Raw genomic sequence first — 23,870 nt, forward strand, 5'->3', positions numbered from 1 at the left:
ATTCTGACAAACGCTTCTATGATGAGGATCGCCATTTGGCTATTCCCCAACTAATCCTGCCCGTTTATTTGCCACAAAGACATCAAATAAGAGCACGAGCGCATGCGTTTTCAGCTCATCAACGATTGGGATGCACCCATAACAAAGTTCATGGTACTAGAATCAAACGAAATACCCTATATAAGCCTAAAAGCCATCGGTCCTAATGTAACCTCTGGTTAATTACTCAACAGCCCCACGTCGACGAGGAGCCACCGCCGTAGTAGTACGCTGGGTCGGCGAGAAGGTCGGCAATGAGCTGGTCCACACCCATCTCCTTGTCACTGTCCAGCATCGCGTCGATGAAGGCCGAACCCGCGCTGTCCTCCCCGCCTCCTCCGACATCAGCGGCGGTACCGTCTACAATGTCTCCGTACGCGCGTGCTCCGCCAACAGCCACCGCGGCCTCCTGGTACTGGCCAAGAACGGCCTGCGGCGTCGCTGCCTCGAGCGCCGCGGCGTCGTCGGCCAGGAAGTCGCTCCACTTGAGCTGATGGTGGTCCGGCGACGCCGCAACCCCTGGCGCGTCCGCGTCGAGGAGCGTGATGACCTGTTGCTGCTGGTGCAGGGCGTGGTGGTACGGGACATCGTCGTGGAACGCCGGCGCCTCCGCTGGGTTCATGGGGAAGTAGGAGGAAGTGGAGGAGGAGGCGCCGGCGGCGGTGGGCGGAGGGCGGATGGCGAGGGTGCCGATGCTCTGCATGAGTTCGGTGATGGGGCGGTGGGTGATGGGGTCGATGCCCCGCTGCCGCAGCTTCTTGCTAAGCTTGGTGTTCCAGTAGTTCTTCACGTCGTTGTCCGTCCGCCCCGGCAGCTGGTTCGCAATCAGAGACCACCTGCATGCGCCAAGAATACATACACGTACACTGCCGTGTTAGTGCTCAATGTGTCTTTCGCAAAATTTTCTTACAAAGACAAGCGCAGTTCAGATTTCAGAAGGCATGCAATTCAAATCTTCACTCTTTTTTCAATACTTTCACTAGATTCTGGTAGGAAATCATATTCAGAAGAACTGAAAACATGACACAAGTCACAGTAGTAAATTCTGTTCGATTGTTACGAACTACTGGAATAAAATTTTGACTAGAAGTAGAACGCCAACTCTGGTAAATCGGCTGATTCTCTAGAGGAAATTGAGGTTTCCACTCGCTTCACTCAAAGCTTTCGTGGATAGATATTTTTGCGGTTTCCACCACTTCTACCCCTAATTTGTTGAATATTCCACCAGCTATTCTCGGTAACGCATATTAGTTCTCTAAATTTATACACAAATTTGTAACAAGCTTAAAATTCATAGAAAAAAATTATCCATCCAAAACAATACTGATATTTGTGGGTGTGGTATAGGCTGTAATTGATCATTCTTATATATGAAACATCAATGTTTACTCGAGATAGCTTGTTTGTCAATTTTTTGCAAAACGAATAACCCTGTTAGACTAGACCTAATCATAGGAAAATTATGATTCTTTGGGATGCTTTCTAGATTGTATGAACCTCAGAAATACTAGTGTAAGATACAAAACGTCTCAGGTTATGTATGATTGCAAGGTTACTACAGTACTCCTAATTAAGATCTGAACTTTAGTTGTGTAGTAGTATCATTAAGAGATCCAAAACAAGCTAGGACAACAGTCATGACAAGATGATTGAATGGTGATGGAGGAAAGTAATTGCAGAGGCACCTGCTTCCGAGCATGGCGTGGAGGGTGACGATGAGGTCCTCCTCCTCCTGCGTGAAGTTCTCATGCTTCAGGTTTGGCCTCAGGTAGTTGGTGTACCTCAGCCTGCAGCTCTTCCCGCACCGCTTCAACCCTGCATCCATGAAATGATGGAACATATCAGCCAAAAACCATGCACACTCGGCACCATTTCGATGGCAAAGTCCGGCCAGCCGCATTCCAGCGCTGTAAAGCAAGATGACGACCTGCCCTCTGGGGAACGGAGGTCCAGTTGCCGGTGCCATGGTTGGAGGTGTACGCCAGCAGCTTGGCGTCCTCCTCTGGCGTCCACGGCCCCTTCTTCACGTTCGCCTTGTCGCAGCACGGCGGCCGCCCCATCCCCGGCACCTTCTTCCTAATGGTGACCGATCGAACTCGAGCTACAAGTACCAGCACCAACCTCTGGTGCCCCCTGATGAGATCACCGCAGGGTGGTGGTACCAGCATACATATAGTGGGGCTCCGGTGAGATGGGCACGGTAACAACATGTCGAGATGGTGGAGACGCACGCGACGGAAGCATGAGCTCCCCCCCTCCTCATTTAACTAGCGATGGCATGGGTTAGTGACGATCCCAAGGAAACGGTTCTTTTATGTGTTTGATTAGAGAAGAGACGCGAGGTTCTTGTTTAGTCCTAGTTTATCGCCCGGGCAACTGCTTCCTTCCGGCAAATCAACAGCCCTGTGAGAGATTAGATGCGGGTTGGTGGGTTAATCTACTAATCCGACGTTGTGAGGGGAGCGGGCTGATGCATGCTGTTCCATTCAAATAGTTTCACGAGTTCGACATGATGATTTTCACGACATCAGCGCCGCGGAATCGGTTTTAACCAGCTGGGAGCTGCCCGGGATCATATCCCAGGCGCCTCTGCTCATCGTTTCTGTACTACCGTCTTGACAGTTGTGTTAACGCCGCGGATGTGAACCTGACAGTTGTATTATTAGTACTAGAAGAAAATGCATGCATGCTAGTTTCCAAGGACGGAGCAGTCGAATACTACTCCACAAACCTTCCTTGCTATAGTTTCACTCTCCGCAACTTTATTTCAACATACTCCACCTTAATACAAAATTTCCATCTTTTAGCATGAACATTAACAATATCCTGAATTACAAAAGAAAAAAATAATTTCTAGCGCGAACAACTGCTTAGACTAAACGGCCAGTCAAGCTTGAGTGAAGCTCTTGCTTTGTCATCACATCCACAAGATTACCTTGTGCAACAATGTTACGAACATAATAGTATTTGATATTAATGTGCTTCATTCTCTCATGAAATATTTGATCTCTAGCTTATTATAAGACACTTTAACTGTCATAAAACAGATCAACTTAAGAATCATCTCTACAAAGCTCAGCAAAATATTTCAACCAAACAAATTCTTGTCATGCTTTAGCAATAACCATGTATACAGTCTTAGTAGTAAATTGCGCAACAAATGCTTGGAGTGTTGCCTTCCAACTCACAACACATCCGCCAAATCCTCTTATCCAAATTGGCAGCAAAATCTGAACTCACATAGCCATCGAGTCCCTTCGCTAGTCTTGCTAAATTTCAAGCAAGCATTGGATGTGCTACAAAGGTAGCTGAAAATCCACTGACCAACTTTACAATGTTCTTTTCTATGATTAGCCATGTATCGACTGACCAAACTCATAGCATATGAATATATGATAAAGCAGGATGAAAAAAACCATGGCATACATCAAGGAATCAACATCACTAGAATATGGAACTCGTGACATGTACTATAAAATCTTTATCAGTACTAGGACATTGCAATGCCGAGAACTTAAAGTGAGGAGCAATAAGAGTACAAACAAACCTAGGATCAAGCATATTAAAACGTTGAAGGATTTTCTTAATGTAACTTTGCTGACTAAGAAATAATAAACCACCATACCTAAAATTTTCTTAGCATCACCAAGATCCTTCATGTCAAACTCACTACTTAATTGTGCCTTTGAAGTAGTGATCTCTTTCTTGCTCTTGGCAGCAACCATCATATGAAAGTTCAGAGATGGTAAACCTAGAGGGGGGTGAATAGGTTTCTACAAATTTTAATTCTTTCTTTGCAATATTAGGCTTTGCGGAATATAAAGGTGGGCCTAATGCAAACTAGGTGAGGCACCCTATATGATGATACAAGTAACTTGAGCACGAAGGCTCTCACAAGCAGATATATCACAAGTAAGAGTTCGGTTATAAATAATCGATAGAATGCGGAGACGAAGGTTTATTCCCGTGTTCCCTTCCTTTGCAAGAAGGTACGTCACGTTTGGAGAGGTGGGGGTCCCACGAAGGATTCCCCAACACCACGAAGGCTCACCTTCTTCTCCTAAGCCTATCCCACGAAGGAATAGCTCTTCTCACTTGTGGTAAACTTTGAGGTAGCCTCCAAACCTTCACAATCTTGTCAGGAGCAAATCCATAGCCCGGATGCTTCCAGACTTCTTGTGCCCACCTAGGGTTTCAAAGGAACCCTAGAGATCAGGTATCTCGATGAATACAAGGGGAAACAAGATTTGGCTCGGTGGAACTATAGATAAAGGCCTCCTCTATCTTTTCCCCGAAGGGATTCGAGTTTGGGTGGAGGAGGAGGGAGATTTGAGGCTTTTGGTGTTTCTATCAATGGAGTATGAGAGAGAGAGCTCAAGAACAGTTTGTAATGTAGTGCCCAAGTGTTCTGAACTAGGTGAAGGGGTATTTATAGGGTCCCTTGAAATCCAGCCGTTGTGACTTGTCCAGCTCAGCAAATGGTTGAGGGAGCCGGTCAGCCGGGCCTGCGGCCGGGTCATCCGGCGTAGGGGCAGGTCCAACCGGGCCACAGGCCGGACCATCCGGTCCAAACCGGACCGGGCGCCGGGCCGTGACCGGGGCGGATCGGGGGCTTACAGTACATGCCCCTGGATGTCACCGGAGCAGGAGCCGGCATGCACCGGGGAGGCCGGTCCTCAGGCCGGCGTGGCCGGGCGTGAGGCCGGACCGGCCGGTCCAAACCGGACCGTGCGCCGGGCGAGCACCAGGCGAAGGTGTCTGCGTTACTGGATCATGTCCGGAAGGTGTCGGTCCAGAGGCCGGTCGGTGCCGGGCCATCTGGTGCCACGGCCGGTCGAACCGGACCACATACCGGCATGAGGCTGAACAACCTTTATTCATTTTTGTCGAAGTGGGGGGGGGGGGGTCTCCCTTTACCTTCTTGTTCCATTGATACACCATTATGCATATTTGGCTAATACCTGGGAATAATCTTATAGACGTGTATTAGTCCAATTACTCTAGCAACGGTGTCATTGTTACCAGAATAATGGATAAGGGTAAAATACCCTTACAACATATCATCAACATATAACATGAAGTATATAGGTGATCCATTAACAAATTTGATATAAATTCACCTATCATATTGAGATATCTTATAATCATATGCGAGCAAAAATAAATCAAACTTTCTATACCATTTTCTTTGAGACTATTTTAGACCATAAAGGGACCTATATAACTTGCAAATAAGATCCTTCTTATCGGGCACAACAAAACTAGGTTGGTCCATGTATATCCCATTCTCAACTTCTCGATGCAGGTAAGCAATCTTCACATCTAACTACTAAATCTTAAGATCATTGATAGCCACAGTACCAAAAAATGCACCTGGTATCCCAATGGCAGTTACCTGATATTGCAGCTGGTGGACACCTCAATTCTGAAGCTGGTACTGCCATGCCAAAAGATTTAGATCTGTTGCTACCTGATCTTGCATCTAGTGGACACCCCAATCCTGAAGCTGGTACTGCCATGCCAAAAGCTGAAGCGTGTGTAATGCTCGCCACCAGCTCCCCTTAAGTATCCTCTGATGTAATGGTGTAATTGTAATTGGTAGTCCTTTTGTGGTGAACTGTTCTTGTTAAAATTGTATGTCAGACTTACTAGACCCATGGACTGATCTTACTGGCAATGCAAGATCAGGTTAAATATTTTGCTTGTGTCTTTTGTATCAATGAACATATGAGAAAAGAAAATTAAGTGGAAAGTGTGAATTAGACTCCTACTAGTCATCGAAGGTGCATCTATCATTGATGAAAACTTGAGCTGAAAACATCGGTATCTTCTATGCATATCATGGTCATGTACATTTTGTTATGTGCAGCCTATTACCGCTGGCTCTTCCTCTTTGATGATTTATGTAAATCTTGTACTATGATTGTTAAGGTTAATATATCTTCATGTTAAAAAAAGAAGGAAGGTGCATCTATCGATCGTGCGTTTGCATTCCCTGCATCAGCTTTGGGCCGTGGTCTATCTCATAGGCCCATCCCCACTTATTCGGAGACAATTATTTTAGGATGGAGATAGTAATAGTATATGCCAGGGACTTTTATCGAAAAACATGTCAGAGTCTTAACGTGGCTGCAACTTGCTGACCTGAAGAAGTGGTTATTCGGGCCAGAAAAGCTGGCTAGGCTGCAAGCAATGGCGGACGGCGGTGATGGACCTGCTCGGGTGTCGGCAATGGCAGGCCAGCAGAGGCGAACTGGAGCAGCGAAGCTAGGGGTAATCGATCTAGGCCGGAATATAATTTTCTACGAATTGGTCTAGGCCCCCAGTCTAGCTTTGGATATAAGCTGGGCTCCTCTGTAGACTTGTTTCAAACCTACTAAATAGGCCTTTGACTTTACTCACCCAATTTGGCCCAAAGACACCTGGATGCGTAACAAACAAGTGGGACCCATTGTGAATCATGTGGGTCCCACATCTCCATGTGAGCCCGAGAGACGATATGGCACCCAGAAAGCTGCCTGAGAGAGGCAGATACTTCTGATCGCACGTGCGTAAAAAAAGGCAATGAAACTGACATGTGGAACCTTGGTTGGTCGCACTGACAGGACTGGTCCACTAAGATGGATGGGAGGCTGTTAAAACGGGCGGCCCAGCATGCTTTGTAGGAAGGCCGTATCTACCTATCAAGCGGGGCCCACCGATACGCGGGCCCATCAATGCTCTGACATGCGGGGCCCGATGGGCCGGGAATGGCACATGGGACCCACGTAGGCCCAGCGTATTATGTAGGCCCACGTGCCCAAATTTTTTTGGCATGGCAACTGACATGTGGAGCCCATGTTGGTGGTACTGACAGGTATGGTCCACTTCGCATGCTTGGAGGCTGTCGGAACGGATGGTCCCACGTAGGAGGGTCGTGTCGGTACCTGACATGCGGACCTGCACTGCTGCAGACCAGGTACATGTGTGCAGACAGTGGTTGTCTCCCCTTACTAATATGGGTCCCTGCGTTGTTGGCCTTGGACTGTTGTGCGGGCAGATAGAAAAGTACGTGAACAGAATCATGCAGAGTGTGTCCACAGGCCCGAAGCCCAGCTCTTGTGACGACCCTCCTGCCGACTCCGCAGTTCGGGCCGCCCACCTCCCGCGACGCTTATTTCTCGATAATCGTTGACGTTTTGAGCTCGGACGTCACTAATTTTTTGGCCCGAGCGGCCCAAAACGCCACCTGTGACGCGAAAATGCGGTACCGTCACAGAAAAAGACATTCGCTGACGGATTTCCAAACCGTTAGTATCAAACTGTCATTGAAGCCCCAATTGTTACTAGTGTCTTCTACCCGCCCGCGCCGATCGCTCCCAGACTGAGCTGCTTGTCCACCTACGGTGGTTGACAACTGATGAGGACATCCCTACCGAACTATTACCTCCTTCATTGCAAGATGATCAAGATGTAGCTTGAAGCTCAAGTCCAATGAAGTTAGGACTGGATCTATTACAAGGGCTCGTGCGAAGCTACATAAACAACATGTGAATCCGCTCTTGAATGATACTTTGATCGATGATAACTTTATACTACCTAAGTCGCTTTATTTATGTATGATCAGGTATGAAGATGGAGCAAGCGTTGCACGAGGAGGAGAGGAGCAGCTGAACATGGTGCTGGACGTGAAGACACCCCACAGGCGCACGAGGGAGGATAGGGAGGCATGCGCGAAGGAGGGAGACGACGTCACCGGCACTGCCGGCCTGCAAGGGGTGGCACTACCAGGGTGCCTTGGGAGGCACTGTCGGGGTGCCCCCAGCGGCACTGCCGGCCTGATAGGGCCGACACTGCCGGGGTGTCACCAGCGGCACTGCCGGCCTGGCATGGGCGGCACTGCCGGCCCTTGTCCGAAACAACTTGGCCGATTCCCATCTTGGGTCAGTTTGTATCAGCTATTTTCGTAACATGATCGTCATGGACCTCTATATAAGTGCCAAGGACGCCCGCAAATTAGGTTTAGGCCATGTTTAAGATAAACCCTAGTTCATAGTTGATTGCTACGCAATACTACTAAATTCTATACACCAATTCGCATCGATCTGGTGTTTTGCTACTGAAAGTTTGTGTGATCTATTGTTCCACTAGGAATTGGGAGATTGCAAATTAACCGCTTCGTGATCGGCGGCTATGTGCGCAAGTGTGTGGAGTTGCGAATATCTTGCAGGGTTGAGAGTTGTTGCATTGGCGATGGAAATTAATCGAGAGAATCAGCAGCGTCATACAAGTTATCATCCACCATATCATTGATTTCATCGTCGTGTTCGTCACCATCCACTCTGCTCACTGAGAAGATCGGGCCACCGCTGATCAACCACTTGCTCGGCCTTGACTGATGGTGCTGATGTCAATCCCTCCCACTGCTTCCTCCATTGTAGGAGTTAGAGAAGATTGTCCACATCAAATTTGGGGATTTTGTTGTTGTTGATGTTACACATGATATTGTGATTCGTTACATATATGCATCACTTATGTTGTGTAAGTCTGAGCCAAGTTGCAGAGTTATTTTTGTACATATGCTAAAGAGAAATGGCACCAAATGTTTTTTTGAGGGAAGAAATGGTACCAATGTTACATGTGTACACTTGTAACGTTGTATGAGTTAGGCAAAAATATTGGATATATTGCAGAAAAGTGTTGCAAAACGATGTCACATTTTTAAAATATTAGATACATGGAGAATCATTGGAGATTATTTTGCATCATTGACGAAATTTTTTCAGTGTATAGGAAAAATATTGGGGCAAGTTCAGCCAGGGATGACGTTTGGTCTCTCCGAACCCTTAGGAGGCGACTGCCGTCAGCGGAGAGAGAGAGAGATTCCTTCGAATGGAGAAGAGAAAGGAGAGATCTTAAGTCGAATCCATCCAATTCCCATTCAGGCCTACCACCCACCAGATTTTCTACCTACGAGTTGGAGGGAGAGATTGAGGGAGATCGCTAGGCGCTCTGTGTCCCCCAAAAAGTGCCTTGAGCGATGCAGGCTCAGATCAAGGCAATTTACTGGTCAGTATGCATCCCAGGCGGTGTCCGTGGTGGCCGGGGAAGAGAAGAAGGATCTCGCGGCTGCGGCCCGCGGGTGCGCAATTGAACCAGAAAGGGGATCGGTCAATATCATGCCTGACCAGAATTCGATCCAGGTGAGCAACGGTGAAAAGGAGAAATCAAGGGGCGTCTTTATGATTCCCATGATGGAGGATCGGTCCAGGATTGGGAGGGATCCCGGATGGAGCAAGCGGCGGGGAGCGGTACTAGCTCTGGAGTACAGTACTAAAGAGGAAGAATCAACGGGCGTCTCGAAGATCCATAGGGCGGAATCCCCTCTCGAGATGACCGTTACGGATTTCACACGCAGCTGGAGCAGAGAGATTGGAATGGCAGATTTTGCGGGCATTATTGGCTGTTTTCAATGGCGATTGACCGCCGTTGTCACCCAGGCGAGCGATCAGAGGAGTATTGATCCAGGTGGGATTATAAAAGGGAGAGAGGAAAAAGAAGGAAGCCACACAATCCAGGGTTACGAGATTACCACTGCAACACCAATCGCCATGGCGGAGAAGAACAAGTTTGTACCTGCTGCCGGTGCTGCTGCCGCCAAGGAGGTGGAGGTGGAGGTGCAGCGGGGAACAATCGATACAGAGAAGACGAAGGGGAACGTGGTGACCACCCTCGCTGGCCTATCGCTGGGAAGCGGCGAGGGAGGGGACACCGCGGGACCATCTCGCCAAAGCCGCGGGAAGCAACTGCTGCAAGAGCTGGGCACACCTCGGGAGAAGGAGGCTATCGTCATCAACATGGCCAAAGCTAGAGGAGTCTCCCAGCTGCGATTCCTTGCGGTTGGCATTTTCTTGTCCGTGCTGACCGTGAGTTCCAAGCAGCTGGTGGACTCCATGAAGAAGGTCTGGAAGTTGAGAGGCAGGCTCGACTTCAACCCGCTGGAAGGAAGGCGTTTCGTGCTGGAGTTCGCAGAGGAGGGCGACTTCACGCACGTAATCCGCGGAGGGCCATGGCGGTACAGAGATGATGCTGTGCTGATCGAAGCCCTGAAGGAAGGGGAAGATCCTGCTACTCTAACCTTCACGTCTGTGCCCATCTGGGCACAATTCAAGGACATCCCCTTCTACCTGCTGTCGAAGAAACTCGCAAGAGACCTGGGTAAGAAAATTGGCTCCTACATCACCATTGATAATAACTCGCGTGGAGATATTTGCGACAAATTTCTCAGAGCCAGGGTGCGGATCGACATCAACCAACCTCTTCTTCGGTGGACTCCCCTTCTGGACGGGATTACTGGAGAGGAGGTGATCGTCCACATCTTCTACGAGAGGCTGCCAAGATTCTGCTTCTCCTGCGGCATCATTGGCCATGGAGAGGAGAGGTGTATCCTCCCGATGGAGCTGAGGAGCGGAGGGTACGGCAGGGAGCTTGGAGTCCCACCCACGCACGTTGAAGACCCGCGCCGCTGGTTTCTCCCTGAAACCACGGAGCAGGAGCGTCGCCAACTAGTGCCTACCCTCCCGTGGAACCAACCAGCCAGCCCGACTCCATCCAAGATCGACAACAACACTCGCCAGCAGGCGATCATCGCCTACGTTGCCAGGGAGGTTGGCAAACTCTCTGTCGACGACCCGCTGACAAAAGGCGACAACGACAGCCCAAAAGAGGGCTCCTCCTCCTCCCTGCCTGCCTTGGCGGCCTCCACCCACCCACCTGAAACTGTGGTGGAGGCATCAGGAGAGGAAAACCTAGACACCTCCACTCCACCAGCAAAGAAGGGAACCTGGAAGAGGCAGGTTAGAGGAAAGGACGAAGAACAGAGCGAGCCGGAGAACACGCTGACAACCCAGGCCATTGTGCTGGGGGCTCCGCGTAAAAGGCATGAAAACGATGACCTGACTTTGCACCCTCAAGCAAAGAGGGTCGTCATGCAGGTCCCCTCGCTGGAGGTGTGCCTGGGAAAGGAAGCTCTGCAGCAGTTGAGGAACGAGGAAGGTACAGACCGTATAGGCTCTAGAAATGTGCATTGTAGAGGTGCTTTTGCTATGGTAGAGTCGGAACAGATAGAGAGCGAGTCTCTAGAGATTGTAGCTGAGAGTAAGAATGAGAACAATGTAATAGGGAGGGAGGGGGCTGAGAGGTTGCTGCTCATTGAGAGCGCTCAGAGCACACTAGAAGGCCAGAGTACTCAGAAAGATAGGAGCAACAGGGATGAGGGTACGGGAGAAAGTAACCTGAACGCAGAGGGAGATGCTGGCCCCCAGAATGCCGGCAGTAAGTCGGGCACCGATGAGGGTGCCTGGCAGGCCCAATGAAGATCCTTGTCTGGAACTGCCGAGGTTTGGGGCAGCCTCAGACAGTCCAAGAGCTTTGCCGCCTAGTGCGGGAGCATAGACCCAACCTAGTCTTTCTGTCTGAGACTAGGCAAAATAAAGCCCTGGTGGAGAGTGTGTGTAGACGCATCGGCTTCAGCAACTGCCTGCCGGTGTGTGTCGAGGGTAAAGGAGGAGGCATTGCCCTCTTCGTCAGTTCTGATCTGAAGATCGATTTGCTAAATTTTGGCCAGCACCACATTGATGTAATAGTTCAGGATCAGATTGGAATAAAATGGAGAACCACTTTTGTGTATGGTGAACCGCGTCCCTGTGATAGGCCTGAGTTTTGGAAACTGATCAAGCGTATTAAACCTCAGTCTTCGGAACCTTGGCTAATGTGTGGGGACTTTAATGAAGCCATGTTTCAGTCCGAGCACTTCTCAGCAAGAAGGAGAAATGCGGGCCAGATGGCAGCATTTAGAGAGACCCTAGAACACTGCAATCTCCATGATCTTGGCTTTGTTGGAACGCCATGGACCTACAACAACAAACAACGAGGGCAGAGAAATGTCCGTGTCAGACTAGACCGCGCCGTGGCCTGCCCGGCATGGTCGACCATGTTCCCTGATGCAACGGTGCACCATCTCACCTCGTCTCGATCTGACCATTGCCCGATCTTGGTCATCCTGAAGGAGGAAAAAAGGAGCAGTTGTACAAGACGCCAACTCCGTTATGAGTTGATGTGGGAGAGAGACAAGTCTCTGTTCGATCACATTGACCAGACTTGGAGCCAGCTTGGTCCTGCTGCTGACCTTGCAGGTATCCATGACAAGCTTAACTCCACCATGGCCTCTATGGATAAGTGGAGCAGAGACATGTTTGGCTCTGTAAATAAGGAAATAAAGGACCTGAGAAGAACTCTTGATACACTTCAGAACCGGGATTTCTTCAGAAACCAGGAGGAAATAAAAAGAGTTTCTTCTAGGCTGGATGAGCTTCTCTTAAGGGAGGAAATTATGTGGAAACAACGTTCTAGGATTGAATGGTTAAGAGATGGGGACCGCAACACTAGGTTCTTCCATCGGAAAGCTTCAGGTAGGAGGAAAAGAAATAGAATTGTAAAACTGAAAAGAAATGATGGGTCATTTGCTACAGACGAAGAAGAAATTAAAAGGAGGACTCAACTATTTTTTGAGTCCCTCTATAGAGAAGACCCGGAGATTGACCCGTCTCCCCTTCTGGAATCCGTGGAACCTGCTGTCACGGACCTGATAAACAGTCAACTGGTTGCTGAGTTTACTGAAGAAGAAATCGGCGATGCTCTGTTTCAGATTGGACCGCACAAAGCACCAGGCCTGGATGGCCTACCTGCAAGATTCTTCCAAAGGAACTGGGCTCTCTTGAGAGCAGAAATTTGTAAGGCAATCAAGAAGTTCTTCCATGATGGTGAACTACCTGATGGCATGAATATGACAAAGATTGTGTTGATTCCAAAATCTGATGAAGCTTGTGATCTCAAAGACTACAGACCCATATCCCTTTGCAACGTGATTTACAAGATCATATCAAAATGTCTTGTCAACAGAATTAGGCCTCACCTACACGGTCTTATCAGTGACACCCAAAGCGCCTTTATCCCGGGAAGACTCATCTCAGATAACGCTCTAATAGCGTTTGAATGTTTCCATGCAATTCAAAGAAATAGGAAACCAAGTGAGTCTTTCTGTGCTTACAAAATGGATTTATCCAAGGCATATGACAGGGTCGACTGGACCTTTCTTAAAGAGCTGCTTCTAAAGCTAGGTTTCAATGAAAAGTGGGTGAGCTGGATCATGACCTGTGTTACCACGGTTAAGTTCTGCGTCCAAGTTAACGGCAACCTCACTGAAGAAATCGTCCCAACTAGAGGCCTGAGACAGGGGGATCCCCTGTCCCCTTATCTATTCCTCTTTGTGGCTGATTCCTTGTCAAAAAGGATTCATAGAGCAATCCTTGATCAACACCTCAAGGAGCTGAAAATCTGTAGAACATCGCCAGGGGTTTCCCACCTAATGTTCGCAGATGACTGCATACTTTTCTTCAAAGCGGATCACCAGCAAGCAACTATTATAAAATCAGCCATCACAACTTTTGAAAAGGGTTCAGGGCAGATTTTAAGCGCTAACAAGTGTTCTATTATGTTTGGTGACAGTTGCCCCCTCCAGAAGCAAAATGAGGTTAGAAGCATCCTGGAGGTGGAACGGCAAGACTTTGAGGACAAATACCTCGGACTGCCTACCCCAGAAGGTCGCATGAAGAAGGGTAAATTTCAACCACAAAAGGATCGACTGGGTAAAAAGCTCTCGAACTGGGCTGAGAGGTTTATGTCAATGGGTGCAAAAGATGAACTCATCAAGTCAGTGGCTCAAACAATGAACAACTATGTCATGAGCGTGTTCAAACTTCCAGCGGGGTTCCACGACGACTATACCCGCATGGTAAGGAACTTTTGGTGGGGAGAGGATGAAAAGAAGAGGAAAGTGCATTGGGAATCGTGGGACGTGCTTACCAGACCAAAAGAATTTGGAGGAGTGGGTTTCAGAGATATGAAGATCCTAAACCAGGCTATGCTAGCTAGGCAGTGTTGGAGGATCGTCTCAAATCCGAATAGCCTTTGTGCAAGGCTACTAAAATCCATTTACTACCCTAATGGAGACTTCCTGGATACTGTGTTTAGACAGGATGCATCTCCCTCTTGGCGTGGCATCGAGCACGGGCTAGAGCTGCTCAAGGAGGGACTAATCCGGAGAGTTGGGAACGGAAAAGGAATCAACATATGGCGGGACAATTGGCTGCCAAGAGACTACAATCTGAAACCAAGAGCTGGTAAAAGTAATACTAGAGTTCGACGGGTTAGCCAATTACTAACCAACGGATCCAACGAATGGAATCAGGACATCGTGAGAAGAATTTTCTATGCTGAGGATGCTGCCTGTATCCTTAACATGAGGCTCCCAGACCAGTCCAGTGAAGATATCATGGCGTGGCACTATGAAAGAAATGGTAACTTTTACGTTAAAAGCGCTTATAAGTTGGCTTACAATCTTAACAATGGTACCAGGTGGATCGCTGGAGGGAGCGGAGCACAGAACAACGCAAGGAAAATCTGGAGTGTCATTTGGAGTGCCAAAGTTCCGGCCAAGGTGCGCATCTTTGGCTGGAGAACTGCACGCGATAACCTTCCTACAACAAGGAACAAGCAGAGAAGAACCCTGGAGACTTTGAGCACATGCAAATTGTGCGGTATGACCGAGGAGAATAGTTTCCATGCCACTGTTTCCTGTACCAAAGCAAGAGCGCTGAGGGAAAAAATGAGGGACTACTGGGATCTACCACCGGAGAAAATGTTCCAGAGTACATCGGAAAGGACCGGCTTCTAATTCTTCTTGATTGTTGCAGCAAGAATCAAAGAGCTCAGGTTTTGCTTGTTCTCTGGCGCGCCTGGCATATCAGGTGTGATGCTATATATGAGAAAGGTAAAGAAACTATAAAAAATTCTGTAAACTTTCTCTTGGCCTATGCTTCAGCTTTGGTCGATCATGTCCCGGTTCAGAGAGATGACAAAGGTAAAACTCCTGTACATCAGATTTGCACTCCTACTACTGTCTCTTGCTCGTATTCCCCCTTTGGAGATATATGCAGGAATCCAAGTTCTTGGGTACCACCGAAGGAGGGAACTGTGAAGATTAATGTTGATGCTGCCTTCTGTCCCAAATCCGGGGCTTCATCAATTGGAGCTGTTGCACGGAACAGTCAAGGTATCGTCATTGCAGCGGTCAGTAAACCCATCGGTACTTGCCAGGATGTGGTGGACGCTGAAGCTGAAGCCATTCTGGCGGGTCTTAGACTTGGATTAGAGCTTCAGGTGCAGAGTCTGGTCCTGGAGTCTGATTCTCAGGTGGCTGTTGGAGCAGCTACAAACAAGACTCTAAACTATTATTGAGTAATGAAGAGTTCCCACCCCTCAAAAAAAAAAAAAAAAATATTGGGGACAAATGTTACATACTCTGAAAAAATTGATGCATAAAAACAGTTTTTATTATTTGATAAGACACGCAGGATTTGATCACTTTAAGTGCATCAGATGGTTCCCAAGATCTTTTTTTTTAGCTTAGGGTGGTTCCGAAGATGGTCTCTTTAGAGTCGGATGTAGGCTAGCGTTTGCCTTAAGTTAGATGAGGATGGTGGACATCTTTTCCTGCATTGCAAACAAGTTAAAAAGCTATGGCGTTTGGTCGATATGGAGGAAGCCAGGCTGACGCTGTGCTTATGTGCAAATGCCCAAGATATGTTGATGAAAATCTTCCAGATGGAAGAACAGCAAAAGCTACTAATTATAGCCATGTTGTGGCAGTGGTGGACTGCCAGAAACAAGAAAAACGCAGGAGAAGGGGATCGCTCAGTGGAGGAGGTGGCGTTCCAGGCAAGACGTTGGGCTATGGAGTTTTCTAAATTCTACGTGAAGGGTCAATCCATTGTGAGTCAACCAGAAAATGGGGGGAGATGGAGGCCACCATGTGGGGATGATATGAAAATCAACATCGATGGAGCCTTCACTGCTGACCCTTGTAATGGAGGGTGGGGCTTTATCATTCGAGACGGTGCAGGTGTGGTTGCAGGCTCTGGAGCTGGTCAGTTGCTCTTTCCGCAAAGTGCATTGCATGCTGAGGCGGAGGCGTGTCTTCAAGGAATGACAGCGGCCATGAACTGGGGAATGACTCGTATTATAGTTGAGTCAGATTGCCAAGTGCTTGTTAATGCTCTCAATAGCAAAGAGTATGATCGTTCAGCTGTAGGCGTCCTTGTTAGGGATGCAAAGATGCTTGCTAGACTGAATTTCAATTCAGTTTCCTTTGTTTTTGGTTGTAGAACTTGTAATAAAGCAGCGCATGCGATGGCGGCGCTAGGTGCATCGGGTTCCTCTGGTAGTGGCCTCTTGTGGCCAGATAATGTGCCGAATCATGTAACGGAGATTGTGGCTAGCGATATTGCTATGCCTGAGGTTTAATGGAATTGATATGGTTCCATGTCAAAAAAAAAAAAATTTTTTTCGAGGTTCCGTAGATCACACAGCCACACGGCCCATTCTCCTTATGCGTAGCCTATGTTCTTGGTGCAGGCCCGCTTACCCGCCGCCGCAGCAGGGCCGGTCCTGGACGCCACTCCCACAGTCTGCAGGGGAGCCACAGAGGAGGAGGAGGCCGCGGCAGTGGGCGCGGGGCGGATGGGGAGAGTGCCGATGCTCTGCATGAGGTCAGCGATGGGGCGGTGTGTGAGGGGGTCGATGCCCCTCTGCCGAAGCTTCTCGCTGAGCTTGGTGTTCCAGTAGCTCTGCACGTCCTTGTCCGTCCGCCCCGGTAGCTGGTTCGCGATCAGAGACCACCTGCATACGTAGGGCGAGTAGCTAAAGCTCAATGCAGTATTTTCATATAAGATAAACACAGTTCAGACGGCATGCCACAGTCACAATTTTCTTTGCGATAAGATGACATTCACATCTTCAGTTCTTCACACACTCTCAGTGCTCTTACTGAATTCTGGCACGAAAACATATTCAGAACTCAGAAGAACCATGAGCACGAGAATGGTCGCTGGACTGAATTCTGAAGTAAATTCTTGACTAGAAAGCTAGTAGCGCATGCAATCTTTCAGCCTTTCAGGCAAGTATAATACTGATTTACGTGACAATCTCAAAACTACTATAATTTTGCTGAAACATTATTGAGATATCCAAAACAAAGACAAACGCTCATGGCAAGAATCAAGATGCATGGTGATGATGGGATGAAATTAATCGGAGACGCACCTGTTCCCTAACATGGAATGGATGCGGTCCTCCTCCTCCTGCGGGAAGTTCTCGGGCTTCAGGCTGGGCCTCAGGTGCTTGTTGTACCGCAGCTTGCAGCTCCTCCAGCACCGCTTCAGCCCTGCATCCATCAGCCAAAAACCATACAAACTCAACACCATTTCTATCACAAAGATCGAGTGTAAAACTAGCTAGATGACTACCCGCCCTCTGGGGAACCGATGCCGAGTTGCCGGTGCCGTGGTTGGAGGTGTGTGCCAGCAGCTTGGCGTCCTCCTCCGGCGTCCACCGCCCCTTCGTCACGTTCGCCTTGTCGCAGCACGGACGACGCCCCATCCTCCACTTCCTCGAAAATACTACTATGTCAACCTGCTCTAACCTCTAGAGCCCTCTGGTGTGATCGCCGCAGGGTGTGGTACCGGTATACATATAGAGGCCGTGCCCTGGTGAGAGAGGCGCCGTAACACTAGCACCATCACGCCGAAATGGCGGAGAGGGACTCGACGGAAGCATGATTAGAGAATTCGGAGGGAACGGTTGTTTCATGTGTTCGATACTTTGATTACACAACAGAAGCGATTTTTTCTGTTTTTGTTATAGCATGGGCCGCGCCTGGCAAAGCAACAGAATAGTTAGGAAAATTAGCTCGCAGTGTGAGAGATCAGATCGATCCACCATTCGATATTCAGATGCGAACTGCTGATAGAGTGATAGGGAGCAGGTTGATGGTGTTCCATTCAAATATTTTCACGAGTTCGATATGATGATGTTCAAGACATCGGCGCAGCGTAATCTGTTCTAAACTGGGAGCTGGCGCCAGGCGCTGCTCTGTGCCTCCGCTCTTGGTTCAGGGACTAATGATGCATTTTACTCGTTTCTTTACAATCATCATCTTGGCATCCCCGCAGATGTGATCGTGGGTGAAAGTTGTATTATTAGGAGAAGAAAACGCATGCTACTTCGACTGCTGTGTTCCTTTCGGAGAAGAAACAACATCAACATGCTGTGGCGTGGCATCCATATGTGCTAGGGAGACGATAAACATCTTTCACTTTCAGTGTCAGGTTCTCGCCCATTGTTCTTGCGAAACGGCATGGCAGAAAAACGAAAAGTTAGGATTTGATTATTTGAACACGTTTTCTACTCTCAGTGTCGCCACATGTTATTGTGAAACGATTTCTCAGGATCTTTTTAAAAAACAAAATCTTCTGACCAACAGGATGGTTTAGTAAATATATGAGCAAACAATTAGGAACAACAAAAAGAAATATCAAAGCCAAGTTTCGATCTTGGGACCTGTGGGTTATGGGCCCACCACGCTTCCGCTGCGCCACTTTGATCTGGTTGTTAAGAAGTGGTTCATGCCGCTATTTTACTCGTTGGGGGCACAGGGCAGAGAGCAGTCACGACCACGCATACAGAAGCTACTATCGTATAGATAGACATGGGCACACAGCAATCCTGGCTTGGCCGTAACTGATTGCAAGTTTCCATTCACAACCTTGCGACTTAGAGCATCCCCACTCGTTGGCGCTCCCCACGCCCAAATCCGGCGAAATTTTTGTCCGGATTGGAGGAAGATTTGGCGTGGGGGGCAGTATATTTCCAGTCGTGTGCTCCCCAAGCGGCGTTTCTCGGGGAAAAAGAGGACGGCTCGGGGAATCCGGACGAAAGAGGAGACACGTGGGCGTGGGCGGTTGGTTTAGCTTCATCCGGAGTCCCCGAGCGCTCCCGGGGGCCGGGGATGGCATGGGGAGTCCGGACGAAAATAGGCTCAAATCCGGATCAAAACGAGGAACCGGGGGCCTGACTGGGCCGTTTTTCGCCGTCCGGATGAAAAAAAATGGCCGTGGGGGGCTCTGCGGGGAGACGAGTGGAGATGCTCTTACGAGCATCAAGTACAGATCGACCATATTACTACGTACTACTCACATAGTCAGCACAGTCGCGCTTCCCAGGACAAAGCCAAGACCCCGACTATCGAGTGTAGACACACTCCGTCCCAGGCACCGGCGACCGCACCGACCAGCCCCTGTGATCCACCGGCCGGAACCGAAGTGAAAAAACCAAGAGCGCAATCCACAAAGCGAACCTTAAAATATCGTGGCCACGGCCGACCAATCCTCGCTGGGCAGGCTACGCTGCCCCAGGCTAAGCACGCGACTACGCGAGGGTGGCCATGTCCGCGGGACGCGTGTACGCACGAACCCGCGCCAGCGGCCACGCTATATATCTCTCCTGCGGCACGGCTCCTAGTCGAAGATTATCTATCCCTGATCGATCTGTTCGGAGCTTCCTGCAACACACTTGCGAGTTGACTGCTGGTCGTGGTTCTTGTTTCGATTCGGGATGGAGGACTCGGTGGGCGAGCAGGAGAGGAGGGAGCAGGAGGACGCCGTGGCCATGGCGCAGGGGAAGAAGCGCGGGCGAGAGGAAGAGCAAGAAGAAGCGGGCAGTGGTCGGGTGGTGCAGGGGAAGGAGGAGGTGGTGGCGGTGGCGGTGGTGGAGGAGGCTGGGTTCCTGAGCAGCATGGCGTCCAAGATCGGCGCGGCCATGTCTGGTGCCAACGGGAGCGCCGGCGCCGAGGACGGCGCCGAAGGCAATGGCAACGGAAATGTGGTCTCTGCTGCCGCTGAATGCCAGGATGAGAAGGAAGACGGTCATGGCGGCGGCGGGATCTTCCACATGCTCCTGTCCAGCTCGTCTCCTCCCGCGCCAGCCACAGGTAAGGAGTAAGGACTTGTGCGTTTACCCTCCACAGCTTCAGAACCGAAAATTTCGGATCCGCCTCGGAACTAATTTGATTTTCGTGTCGGGGCAGCAGGGACAGAGGAAGAGAAAAGGGGAGGGAAAGATGAGGACGAAGGCGGCGGCGGAGGCGAGCAGGCCGGCATACTGAGCGCCATGGCCTCCAAGATCGGCATGGCCATGTCCGGCGCCAATGGTCACGGCAGCAGCGCTGAAGACGCCAAGGCAAGCAATGGAGACGCTGATCACAGCAAAGGCGAGGGCAAGGAGGAAGGACACGAGTCCAACTCCAACGGGATCGTCAAGCAGCTCATGTCCAACCTCCCCACTTCAGGTGCATTACCAAGCCTACTCCTTGATCTCGTCCCTTTTTGCCTCGATTGATTCGTTTCAGATGGCCTGATTGTTCTCTCTGTTACTGCCTTGGTTGCAGATACCAGAGGGCCGAATGCTGAAGAGGCTTCCATGCTCATCGCCATAATCGAAGACTAGACTAGGCACTTCTTCAGGGAGAAGACATAAGAGGCTGTGATTTTAGATCGCCAAACGTGGCCTCTTGATGCGGATGTGAACTCTAGGGATGCTAGTGTAGATGTTTTCTTGTTGACCTAAGACATTACAGATGTTGCACCTTGATGAAGTGTACTCAACTGTAGTCACATTTTACTGCTACCTGAGAGAAATGTTCCTCGCTTGTTTTATCAGTCTATCACGCAACAATTCCGCAAGGTTTCAAGTCATTGTTTTTTTTGGGTTTCAAGTCTTCTTCCGGTGTGCAGTGATACACGCATGTACTTGTTGCAGATTTGTCTAAAATATGTCTAAGAGAGTTCTCTGAAACTACTCAGACTCTCAGAGTAATAGAGTATGCTGCATTATAGGTCACAAATGGGGGCAGTAAGGGCATCTTCACTGACGTGTCCCACAGCGGTCTCGATAGCGTTTTGGGGCCCGCAGCGAAAATGAGCTTACACCGGCGCGATCCAAACGGCGTTGGCTAATTTTCGAGCAAGCGCCGGCAACCCCGTGCCAGCCCCTTGGCATCGAGCGCGCCGGCGCCTCGCGCACGATGGTCTTCGCGGGTGGAAGCGCCTTGTCAGCGAGAGGACGCCGGACACACCGAAAAGCGAGGGAAGCGACGCGGGGCCGACGCGTCAGCGACACAGAAAAATTTCGTCCACCGCTCCCGCCTAATCGCGCCTCTCCCGCCGCGCATTTCTGCCATCCCAACACACCTATCCCGCCCGCCGATTCATTTCTCCCTCCTGCCGTCGCTACGCTATTCCTCCCGCCGCCACCCTCTCCCCATCCATGGCACCACCGACTGCCTCCAAAAAAATGGCCAAGAAAGCGGCTAAGAAGCCGCCAGGCAATGAGACGAAAGGGGCAAAGGCGCCCTTCGCGAAGCCGCGGAAGGCGCCGGCTCCGAAGAAGAAGCCGGAAGGCTGGACCGATGATCAGTGGCAGCAAAACTGTCTACGCCGGAAGATGTCGACAGCGGAGCGGAAAGGACGGAGGGCGGCGCAGCTGGAGAAGAAGGCGTTGGCGGCGCGCGCGTGATACGTCTCCGACGTATCGATAATTTCTTATGTTCCATGCCACATTATTGATGTTATCTACATGTTTTATGCACACTTTATGTCATATTCGTGCATTTTCTGGAACTAACCTATTAACAAGATGCCGAAGTGCCGGCTCTCGTTTTCTGCTGTTTTTGGTTTCGAAATCCTAGTAACGAAATATTCTCGAATCGGACGAAATCAACGCCAAAGATCTTAGAATCCCCGGAAGCATCCGGAACACACCAGAGAGGTCGAGAGGGGGCCACGAGCCCACCAAACTACAGGCTGGCGCGGCCAGAGGGGGGGCCGCGCCGCCCTATGGTCTGGCCCCCCTGTCAGCCCCCCTGCGCCGCCTCTTCGCCTATAAAAGCCCTTTCGACCTAAAAACGCAGTACCAATTGACGAAAACCACAGAAACCTTCCAGAGCCGCCGCCATCGCGAGGCCAAGATCTGGGGGACAGGAGTCTCTGTTCCGGCACCCTGCCGGAACGGGGAAGTGCCCCCGGAAGGCTTCTCCATCGACACCGCTGCCATCTCCACCGCCATCTTCATCACCGCTGTTGCTCCCATGAGGAGGGAGTAGTTCTCCATCGAGGCTCGGGGCTGTACCGGTAGCTATGTGGTTAATCTCTCTCCATGTACTTCAATACAATGATCTCATGAGCTGCTTTACATGATTGAGATTCATATGAGTTTTGTATCACAATTCATCTATGTGCTACTCTAGTGATGTTATTAAAGTAGTTCTATTCCTCCCGCACGTGTGTAAAGGTGACTAGTGTGTGCACCGTGTGGTTCTTGTCGTAGGCTATGATCATGATCTCTTGTAGATTGTGGAGTTAATTATCATTATGATGGTATTGATGTGATCTATCTGGTTATGTTGATCTATCTTACACTATAAGGTTACTTAAATATGAACAAATTGTGGAGCTTGTTAACTCCGGCATTGAGGGTTCGTGTAATCCTACGCAATGCGTTCATCATCCAACAAGAGTGTAGAGTATGCATTTATCTATTCTGTTATGTGATCAATGTTGAGAGTGTCCACTAGTGAAAGTATAATCCCTAGGCCTTGTTCCTAAATACTGCTGAGTTACTACTTGCTTGTTTCTCATGTTTCTTTGCGTTACTACTGCTGCAATACTACCACCATCAACTACACACCATCAAGCTATTTCTCGGCACCGTTGCTACTGCTCATATATATTCATACCACCTGTATTTCACTATCTCTTCGCCGAACTAGTGCACCTATTAGGTGTGTTGGGGACACAAGAGACTTCTTGCTTTGTGGTTGCAGGGTTGCATGAGAGGGATATCTTTGACCTCTTCCTCCCCGAGTTCGATAAACCTTGGGTGATCCACTTAAGGGAAAACTTGCTCGCTGTTCTACAAACCTCTCGCTCTTGGAGGCCCAACACTGTCTACGAGGAAAGGAGGGGAACGTAGACATCAAGCACTTTTCTGGCGCCGTTGCCGGGGAGGAAAGGTAAAAGGCACTCATACTTCGGTTCCAGGTAAAGTACTTTTCTGGCGCCATTGTGTTTGTGCTCGAAGCTATTTCCTTTAGATCCTGCAATTGCAACTTTTTGTTTCTTGTTTACACTAGTAAGGCATAATGGACAACATCTGTGAGCTTTTTATTCTATTTCCTGAGTCAAGACATGAATGGTTTAATGCGAAAATTAAAAAACCCATGGAATCTTATTTGCATGCTAGTAGCAATGATATTAGTATGAACGCTTTGAACACCATTGTTGCTAATGATATGGAAAATTCTAAGCTTGGGGAAGCTGGTTTTGATGAGCATGATCTTTTTAGTCCACCAAGCATTGAGGAGAAAATTTTCTTTGATGATACTTTGCCTCCTATTTATGATGATTATAATGATAGTAGTCTTTTGGTACCACCTACTATGGAGAGTAAATTTTGTTGTGATTATACTATGCCTCCAACACTTGATGAGAATAATAATGATAGCTACTTTGTTGAATTTGCTCCCACTATTACTAATAAAATTGATTATGCTTATGTGGAGAGTAATAATTTTATGCATGAGACTCATGATAAGAATGCTTTATGTGATAGTTATATTGTTGAGTTTTCTCATGTTGCTACTGAAAGTTATTATGAGAGAGGAAAATATGGTTGTAGAAATTTTCATGTTACTAAAACACCTCTCTATGTGCTGAAATTTTTGAAGCTACACTTGTTTTATCTTCCTATGCTTGTTACTTTGCTCTTCATGAACTTGTTTATTTACAAGATTCCTTTGCATAGGAAGCATGTTAGACTTAAATGTGTTTTGAATTTGCCTC

At 48.9% G+C, this 23,870-nt stretch overlaps 2 protein-coding genes across 2 annotated transcripts; both read right to left on the reverse strand.

Annotated features, from left to right (window-relative positions):
• Positions 1-226: 226 nt before the first annotated feature.
• LOC124695361 (myb-related protein Zm38-like) lies at positions 227-2,099 on the reverse strand. Its single transcript, XM_047228216.1, has 3 exons — positions 1,967-2,099; positions 1,725-1,854; positions 227-875 (listed from the first exon to the last, which is right to left on the reverse strand). Exons 1-3 carry the CDS (start codon positions 2,097-2,099, stop codon positions 227-229), a joined length of 912 nt encoding a protein of 303 aa, XP_047084172.1.
• Positions 2,100-16,523: 14,424 nt separating this feature from the next.
• LOC124695362 (myb-related protein Zm38-like) lies at positions 16,524-17,574 on the reverse strand. The gene is made up of 3 exons (XM_047228217.1): positions 17,442-17,574; positions 17,239-17,359; positions 16,524-16,815 (listed from the first exon to the last, which is right to left on the reverse strand). Exons 1-3 carry the CDS (start codon positions 17,572-17,574, stop codon positions 16,524-16,526), a joined length of 546 nt encoding a protein of 181 aa, XP_047084173.1.
• Between the last annotated feature and the right edge of the window lie 6,296 nt (positions 17,575-23,870).

The sequence above is a fragment of the Lolium rigidum genome, chromosome 3, assembly GCF_022539505.1.
Source record: "Lolium rigidum isolate FL_2022 chromosome 3, APGP_CSIRO_Lrig_0.1, whole genome shotgun sequence".
NCBI classification, from domain to species: Eukaryota; Viridiplantae; Streptophyta; class Magnoliopsida; order Poales; family Poaceae; genus Lolium; species Lolium rigidum.

What these genes read in the sequence shown, in the direction of transcription:
- LOC124695362 (XM_047228217.1), bottom strand. Translation starts at nt 17,574, where the DNA reads ATGGGGCGTCGTCCGTGCTGCGACAAGGCGAACGTGACGAAGGGGCGG. An exon ending in ATCGGTTCCCCAGAGGGCGG is followed by an intron (nt 17,360 to 17,441) that starts GTAGTCATCTAG and finishes TGATGGATGCAG; the next exon opens with GGCTGAAGCGGTGCTGGAGG. An exon ending in CATTCCATGTTAGGGAACAG is followed by an intron (nt 16,816 to 17,238) that starts GTGCGTCTCCGA and finishes CTACGTATGCAG; the next exon opens with GTGGTCTCTGATCGCGAACC.
- LOC124695361 (XM_047228216.1), bottom strand. Translation starts at nt 2,099, where the DNA reads ATGGGGCGGCCGCCGTGCTGCGACAAGGCGAACGTGAAGAAGGGGCCG. An exon ending in CTCCGTTCCCCAGAGGGCAG is followed by an intron (nt 1,855 to 1,966) that starts GTCGTCATCTTG and finishes TCATGGATGCAG; the next exon opens with GGTTGAAGCGGTGCGGGAAG. An exon ending in CACGCCATGCTCGGAAGCAG is followed by an intron (nt 876 to 1,724) that starts GTGCCTCTGCAA and finishes TGGCGCATGCAG; the next exon opens with GTGGTCTCTGATTGCGAACC.